Here is an 8,242-nt window from a genome sequence, read left to right as displayed (position 1 = left end):
TAAACAAACTTCAACAGTTTATTGGCAAAAGACCTGAAGGCTGGTGCGAAACCCAGATACAAAAGCTAAACGGAAGCAGAAAACCCAAATTCACCCACAACAAGGTTAGAGGCCCACACCACGTTACATAAATAAAGTGCCCGACAGCCTGAGGTGGGCCACGCACGTGCAAACGGGCCGGAACGATGAGACGGTGAAAGACCGTACAGCCAGGCCGAGGCTTCCGGCGCCGTGTCCCGCCTCCTGAGGTCAAGGGGTCAGAGACTGGCGGTGGCAGCTTTGCGAGCGGGGGAGTTTCCCACCTGGGTGAACACATAAATGAGACGTTCTTACGGGCTGAAACAGGAGCAAACCTGGTGATTTCAGCCCCGCTGGCTCCAGCGGCCACACACTCCCTCACCCAGAGTGTCTTCCAAGGAATTGGCCGTCACTGGGTCGACCCTCAGAGTGGTCTGCTCCGGTCTGCAGCACAAAGGTCACAGCAGCATGAGTGAAACCGTGTGATGTTCCCGCATCACTTCTGTTAAGGACTGATTTCCACACGCACCCTTTTATTTTGGACACGGCTCCGAGTCGGACTAAAGCTGCCAGGATGTTCTTCTGAAGGTCAGATGACAGAAGCTCGGGGTACTTGAGCGTTCCTGCTTCCACACACACACACACACACACACACACACACACACGCGCGTTTATAAGAGGCCTGCGTGGAGAGGCAGGCATGTATGTGAAGCATACTCTAACCCTTATAAAGGAAAACCTGAGAGAAGCTGTCTCATGATGAACTTGCGGACTGCAGGGATGAACTGTTGCTCTGTCACAATCTTGGTGCTGTCTTCACACAGGAATCGACACGTGACCTGAGAGACGCGGCAAAAAGCTGCGGGTTATTAAGACGATGGCTCAACATCGCCCCCTATAGGACAGCAGGGTTATAACGCTAGATATGTATTTCATATACTGTATATATAATTTATTTTGTGTGTGCGTGCATGTGCGTGTATGCATGTGTGTGCATGAGCGACAACCAATATATGATTAAAGGAACTGAAAGAATATTTAAGAGGGCTTTAAATCTTAAACTGGATACAGAAGCTGTTGATTGTCCGACCTGATATCCCTGTAGGAAAGGATCCAGCATACTGCTGAGGAAGTGCAACGTTCTGCGTCCTTTTTCCGGTACCAATAGCTCGCGTGCAGAGACCTGCAGAGCTCCAGTCTTCAGCAGCAGGAAACAGGCCTCCTCAAAGTCCTACACCACACAAACCACCTCAGGTTGTTTAAAATTGATAATAAAGTTTGAAAAAAGACAACAAATATGACATCCTGGAGCAGGACGTCTTCAGCCTCATGTATATAAACCAAAGGAAATATGATAAATGTAGTGAAACGTGCAAGCCCTTCGGGACCTTCTGTTTGGAGTAGAGGAACATGCTGCCCACCTGCACGGCAGCACCTGGACACAGGAGGAACTCGTTGGAGAACACGTTCCGGAGGAAACTGAAACTGTTGAAGATCTCCTCTAAAATCACAGCACATTTAAACACGAGTTGTGATCACGGGGTCATAGATGAAGCAGCGCCGCTGAACTCCAGCTTCAACTCACCTTTCTGATTGGATGAGGCAGCGCGGAGGGCCAGCGCCAGCAGAGCGGGTCGGATAAAGACGTGCAGGCACTGGTTCCTGTAGGAGGCGCAGGAGAGCAGGACCACCGCCTGCTTCAGGAGCACCTCCTCCCCTGATCCAGCTTCTCCTGTTCCAGGAAAATATGTACAATTTAAAACTCAGAGTTTCATTGCTCATTGATTGGTTTACTACTAATTAGACACGGAGAGGCTAAACCCAAAGCAGAGACGACGTCGTTGAGCTCAAACCTGGCTCCAGTGTCAACTGGACTCGGTCCCCGTGGAGCCTCACTAGCCCGGGATGGAGGGCCAGACTAGAAGAGACCACTTCTGCTGGAGGCAGATGGTCTGGAGGAGGCAGAACATCGCAGGTTACTGCACTGGTGGTACGCTTGGGTCTCTACGAATGCTCGGGCTGTACCGGGCCAGTGGAGGAAGGCTCCATACTGCCGAGAAACGTCCCTGAGCCACACGGCTCGAGCGGTCAGTTCGTCCAGACGCAGCCCCGGTCTCTGCCCCACCGTCAGCTTCTGGTGGTGGTCTTGGAGCAGCAGGGAAGCCAGAAGGACCCACGGCTTCAGGACCATGTTGTCCTCCTGGGCCCTCAGCAGCCTGTAGGCCGAGTCATTCACAAAGTTCTGGATGTCCTCGCTGGGCCTCCTGGGGATGTGTCTGGGACACAATCAACACAAGGCCAGTAGTAACTGATGGATCTTCATGCATTTGCTACTTAATAACTGTTGGTCTTCGACACGGTACCTCGGTACCAGGCTGAACTGGCAGCGGTTCACTCGGCCCTCGGCTAAGCTCCTCACAGACACGGGCTGACCAAAGTACACGTGTATGCTGCCGTAGTCCTCGCTGAGAATCTTTCTGGCTTTCAACAGGCCCTGCGGGAGAGAAGGACCTGAGCGTTTGGGCAGATACGCTTTTGTATAAAAGAGTGAGCAAGAAGAGGACCGACTGAAGTGGACTCTTTGGGTTTGGGGACCCCCAGCAGCTCTCTGGCATAAAGCGTCTCCTCCAAGACCCTCTCATAGCTGATGCTGACGGGGACCAAGCAAACGTCAAACAGCTCTCCTTTGAAGAAGGGCTCCATGACGATGTTCAACAGACCTGCCAACATATCGGGTCAGGACTCCCGTCTGGAGAAACGCAGCAGCGTCCGGCTTCTGCTCACAACAGCTCACCTAGTTTTGGAGTCAAACACTTGGATGTTCGACTTCTGGTTCCCTCTAGGAAAAACTCAACCGGCGCAATCCGTTCTAAATGGGACAAAAGGTGGCGAAAAGGCAGAATTCAGGTTCAAAAGCTCGAGGACGGAAGAGCTCGTCTACGTGACGGCGGCCGCTTCACCTTGAGCATCGTCCTGACGTACTCGGAGAACACCGACCAGTACAGTTTATCTCCACCAAAAGACCTGCGGATGAAGAAGGCGCCGGACATCCGCAGCATCTCGCCGACAAACTTCATCCCCATAAAATCTGCGGGGGAAACGAGGACTTTCCATCTTATTGCCAATCTTCTGGCAATGTTTGTTGTTTTAAATCATCGTACAGCTCATACAGCCAGATATCCATAAGGTGAATCTAAACAATATTTAGCACCTAAACCTCTGCTGAACGGGTTAGGGTAGATTTACTGTTGAGGTAACTAATGAATCAAGATGCGTTCTGGATCTCACCCATCCCAGCGGCGATGACGGGCAGCGGCAGGTCATACGTGTATAGGATGTACGACATGAGCAGGAAGTCCATGTAACTGCGGTGGCTGGGTAACAGGACCACAGGGTGCTCCTGGATCGCCTGTTGCAGCTAATAACACATAGCAAAAGACTATATGTGTTTCTGGACGTGAGCAAGAGTTCTCATTTAGAGCGTGCAACATATCTGCGTGTGTTCACCCTCTGAATGCCATCTTCATTCACACAGATGCTCCTAAATAAAGTTTTAAAGATCTTGCTGAGTGTGAAGGCGAAGAATCGAACAGTGCTGAGCTGCAGACATTGAGCCATCTCCTCCAAGATGGCTGAGGCCTCTTCCTGGACTTCTTCAGTAGCCCTGCCCGTCTCCTTGGAAACCTAGAGGATTAGAAAAACAAGGTTGGCCAAGAGCAATTTCCACTCCGGTCAGAGGTTTCAGGTGTATCCACCAGGGTGACCAGTGGGTCTCCAGCCTACCTGGCCGATGACATGGTGCACCTGATCAGACTGAAGAACGATGCTCTTCAACGTGCTGGCTCTGCACGGTTCCACTCCTTTGTACAGAACCGGCGTGTAACATCGGAGGGCATATCTCAGGTCACTGGAATGCCTCCTCTCTTCCAAAATGTCCTCAAAATCATCCCTTTTCTTTAGCATGGGGTCTTTGTGCTGGAGTTACGTTTCGGAAGATAGAACTTTAATGAGGCTTTGTAAATTGGATTTTTTTTCACCACATTAGCAACAAAAATATTAGAGCAAACTATATTACAAAGTGTTATTGTGTGCAAACTTCAGATTTGGAGGGTCGTTTGGAGTGGTCTGATTTGACGATTTTATTTTTATTTTAAGGATTTCGTGCTTGGATAAGAGTGATTTTGGTGTCTTTTATAAATCACCTGTTCGACTTAAAAGTCAAATGTCAGAAGCGGAGCTAACAGTTTAGCCGTCCAAAAAGCAAAAGGTACATACCGAAAAAACAGCTTCTGACGCCATTCTCGGTCCCCGTTTTCACAAGTGTAAACTTTGCATCTAAAGTGGGCTAAACAGGCGGATATTTGCGTTCACGTTACACTTTAAATCGATTCCAGCACCCGTGGAACTTCGCATGGGTGTGATTTCCACTGCACTTCCGCATCGTTCCGCAGCTACGGTGGCTCAGGAGGGCCAGTGTTGTCCTCTCCATGAGCACGGAACTCACGTGTTTACAGGTAGCTAGCATTGTTCGTAGAACCAAATACATAGTAAGGGATTATTTTATAAACGTAAAATGGACCTACAGAGTAGAGGACAAGCAGACGCAGACTGTCTATTCCTGGCAAACGTTTTGGACAAACTGTATGATTTTGGTGAGTGGAGTTAGCTCTGTTTTTGATCATGTTAGCAGTGTTACCACACACCAGAAATCTATTATTTCTCTCACAACTTGGGGTCTTTAGCGGTAGAGGATGGATGGAACTTGTGGTCTTTTTGCATACGCTAAAATGTCATGAACCTCTTTTTTGTATTATTTATTAGGCTTTTTCCAACCGAAGTGAATGCACTTAAGCTAGGTTACCTTCCTTCACAGTAACAAGCATTAGCTGCAAGAACACTAATAGTTTAAATGAAAGAGTCGAATTAAATGACAACTTTGGAATGAATACTTGTAATCCACCATACTGTCAAACCTTCTGCATTTAAATTTATTTTGGGCTGATGTAGCTGTTGGAATTAGAGTTCCATTCAGGTGTCGTTGCCATAAATACAGGTGCATTTTCAGAGTTTACGTAAAACGCCTACAAATACTCCGATTAGGACTGTCTAATTTCACTAATAAAAGTAAAGAATCCATATTAGCAGAGCACTAGTGTCGAACACGAGTTTTGTTGATGTCCATCAGTGTTTTTAGTGTGATTTTGTGGTTTAAATGACTGTCAGTTAAATCGAAGCTAAACTAACCTCTTTTCTCCTCGCTCAGATCGTTTAAGCAGGTTGTTCTTCCTCCTGTCCTGACAGGTGGCGGAGCAGAAGCCAGCCAGAGGTTCACGTCACAGAGGAAGAGAAAGCGAAGGCGAGGTGATGAACCGGTGCGAGAAGAGCCTTCTGACTGCAGAGCAGATGTCAGAGCGGATCCTCGCAGGCACATGAAGAGTGAACAAGCGGGTCTGAAGATCACGTCAAACATCGGATCCATCAACAAGCTTGTTTCCTGCTGCCTCTTCAATGTTCATGTTGTCTCCAGGTCCCAGTTCCCAGAATCAGGTGGAAGTTGTTGTTTTTCAAGACCCAAGAAAGAAACGGAAAGCGAAGGAGAGTCCAGCTCCTCGGACGGTGTCTGTAAGCCTGTTGCTTTGACTCCAGTGGGATGTTTTTATTCTCATTTTCAATTTTCCCCACGTTAGCTGTAATTAGACACCAGCTGATCCTGTTCCTGTGTTTCCTGTGTTTCCTGTCTGCTGTTGTTGGTTTATGGCGGCGCCTCATCAACACCCCACAGAAAGCAGAGGAGACACAAAGTGAGCAGATAGAGGAACTCAACTTGGAAAAGGTGACAAATATTCCAGTTTTCTGTCTTTCTTCATTGGAAACGTGACTCTAAACAACAGATGAAACCCTTCTTGAAGCCTTCTCTTCATTATTATTGCTGCAGCCTTTGTGCCCTTGACTGTGATGTGCAACTTGTATCTCTGCCCTTCTATTTTCCTAACACGTCCAAATGTGTGTGCGATTCAGGCTCGCCTCGAGGTCCATCGGTTCGGAATCACCGGCTTTAAGAAGGAGCAGCAGCGAGTGTTTGAGCAGGACCGAGCGGTCATGCTGGGAGCCCGAGTGAGCAGACGTGCCAGACATCATGCACGAATAAATCAGCTTTTTTATGACTTTGCTGTCGTCTCCTCATCAGCCGCCTCAGAGGGAGTACGTCAACTACAAAACGCTGCAGCAGCAGAAGAAGAAGGCGAAGGCAGACGAGCAGCCAGTAAGAGCTCAGCAGAACCACCTCATTTACGCATGGATGTGATGTTTGGAGGAATGTTCTGTGTTAATTAGGATTTGAATATCTCACTTTAAGATATTTTGTTTTAATATACATTTGTTTTTAAGAATTAGTCTGATTTAATATGAAATGTTGTTTCTCTGCAGGATCCAAAGAAAAAGAAGAAGCAGAAAAACTGAAAAGTGAGTTTAGCCATCAGTTCTCTATATATATATATATATATATATATATATATAGTTCTATCTATCTATCTATATATAGATATCTATATATATATCTGCTCGGGCTCCAAATGCTGCTTGTTCGGATCAGAACTCTGCGGTTGGTTTCACCTTTGTCATCACGTCCACCAGGGACAGGAAGACGTCGACCTCGGGTCTAGGGGCGGCCCCCACCGGCCAGATGGGCCGCTTCAAGAACGGCATGCTGATCCTCAGCTCCAGTGAGATCCAGAAACTCAAAGGCAGGAAGTGAGACGGAGGAACTCACAGGTAATCTGACCGATCAAAGGTGCAGTTTTGCTTTCTGGACCTCTTTGTCCCTGTCGGGGGTCAGCGGGAGGCCGCTGGGGGGGGCCGCTGGGGGGGGCCCCCCCCTGAAGGCGGGGTACACCTCTGGAGGAGTGCCAGCTCATCACAGGGCCCTCTGAGGATTTGGAGTTGGCTACCTTGCTCAAGGGTCCCTTGGTGGTCCCTCTGAAGGTGTCCTGGTACCTCCTCCTGCTGCAACACCTTCCATGGTCGGTCCAACAACCCTCCACTTCTCAGCCCCCCCCCAACTTAGTTCCTGTCGAGTTGTTAATAGGCCTGATGTTGACTTTAATGTTAACGTTGATCAGAGTACATCCTGTTTGTGTTTACAGGTGTCAGGCTTAACCCTAGGGTGTCTTGAGCAAGGCAGTAAAGGCAGAGTGGAGAGCATCACCCCAACGCTGGATTACTGCACAGGAGAGACCTTTTCCCATCACACGTCATTTATTTACTTTATAGAAATCACCCCACAAGAAGTCAGCGTCTCGTGTTTTACATTGTAAAGAACTTAACGGATGTCGTTACACAAACCAGGAAGTCGTACGAAACACAGACGGGCAGCAACGCAGGACGGACTTGTTCAGGTGGAAATACACACTCAGGAAGTAGCGTGGGAGGAAAGGCCGTTTTGAGACGCTCCTCCCACTGTAAACATGCTTGTTTGGTTAAAGGGAAAACAGTTCCGTTGGTTTGGAAGGATGAAGCGAGCTGGCAGCTCGTGCACGTCGTGCACGTCGTGCACGTCGTGCACGTCGAATGAGGCCAGACCAGCGTTTCCTACATCGGAGGCTGAGCTGAGATCAGCCGGCCCAAGATGGAGCGAGAACTGCTCTCACCCTGATCCACAGTTTGGGGTCGTGTGTTGGACCAACGCCGGAGCTCCGGTGGGATCTTCCGGGTTTTTGTCCATTTCCGAGCACCACGGATCCAAACCAGCTGTGATTTCTGCTTTTCTTCTGAATTAACGCAACCCAACTTTCCCCTTGTGTAAACCGTGCTGTGATGTTCGCTCATCAACCCACTTTAACCCGTAAGGAGACACAGAACTGAATATATGCAGATTTCATACTGAAAATAAATGAATAGATAAAGAACTATGGTTCCGGATATATTTACATCCATAGAATAAATACATTTCTGCCATTGCTTTAAATATAGAGCAGTGATGCGCTTTTCTCCAGCAAACGCTGAATTATGTTCACATTATGGGTTCATTAACAATATGTCACATTCACAGGCTGGTAAGTGGGGGAGGGGGGGGGACGGGGGCAGGCCTGAACAAGCTATAACTATATGACTAAATATTAAAAAGTCAAATATATGATTAATTGCAGGTTTGTTGGCTGAAAGTCGTCCAAACTTCCAAAGAAGGAAGACAAATCCAGCGTGTATTTCTGAGTGCTGCGGTTTCATA

At 48.2% G+C, this 8,242-nt stretch overlaps 2 protein-coding genes across 2 annotated transcripts; one reads left to right on the top strand and one right to left on the bottom strand.

Annotated features, from left to right (window-relative positions):
- gnpat (glyceronephosphate O-acyltransferase) lies at window positions 1–4,476 on the bottom strand. The gene is given in 18 exon segments (XM_011617177.2): window positions 1–302; window positions 401–462; window positions 548–641; window positions 758–857; window positions 1,109–1,249; window positions 1,440–1,519; window positions 1,604–1,750; window positions 1,872–1,970; window positions 2,044–2,294; window positions 2,382–2,512; window positions 2,587–2,738; window positions 2,813–2,881; window positions 2,884–2,887; window positions 2,979–3,106; window positions 3,307–3,436; window positions 3,526–3,702; window positions 3,802–3,993; window positions 4,294–4,476. Coding segments are annotated over 18 exon segments (2,034 nt in total). The 5' UTR covers window positions 4,318–4,476; the 3' UTR covers window positions 1–249.
- A 60-nt stretch (window positions 4,477–4,536) lies between these two features.
- LOC101062583 (uncharacterized protein C1orf131 homolog) lies at window positions 4,537–7,922 on the top strand. The gene is made up of 9 exons (XM_011617178.2): window positions 4,537–4,670; window positions 5,320–5,466; window positions 5,546–5,640; window positions 5,801–5,851; window positions 6,037–6,132; window positions 6,206–6,280; window positions 6,445–6,480; window positions 6,652–6,789; window positions 7,161–7,922. The coding sequence occupies exons 1-7, from the start codon at window positions 4,592–4,594 to the stop codon at window positions 6,475–6,477; spliced, it is 576 nt and encodes a 191-aa protein (XP_011615480.2). The 5' UTR covers window positions 4,537–4,591; the 3' UTR covers window positions 6,478–6,480; window positions 6,652–6,789; window positions 7,161–7,922.
- The last annotated feature ends 320 nt before the right edge of the window (window positions 7,923–8,242 follow it).

This window comes from Takifugu rubripes, chromosome 16 (assembly GCF_901000725.2).
Source record: "Takifugu rubripes chromosome 16, fTakRub1.2, whole genome shotgun sequence".
NCBI lineage: Eukaryota > Metazoa > Chordata > Actinopteri > Tetraodontiformes > Tetraodontidae > Takifugu > Takifugu rubripes.
Note: the sequence above shows the minus strand (reverse complement) of the source record. Positions and strands in the feature narration are given on the sequence as shown.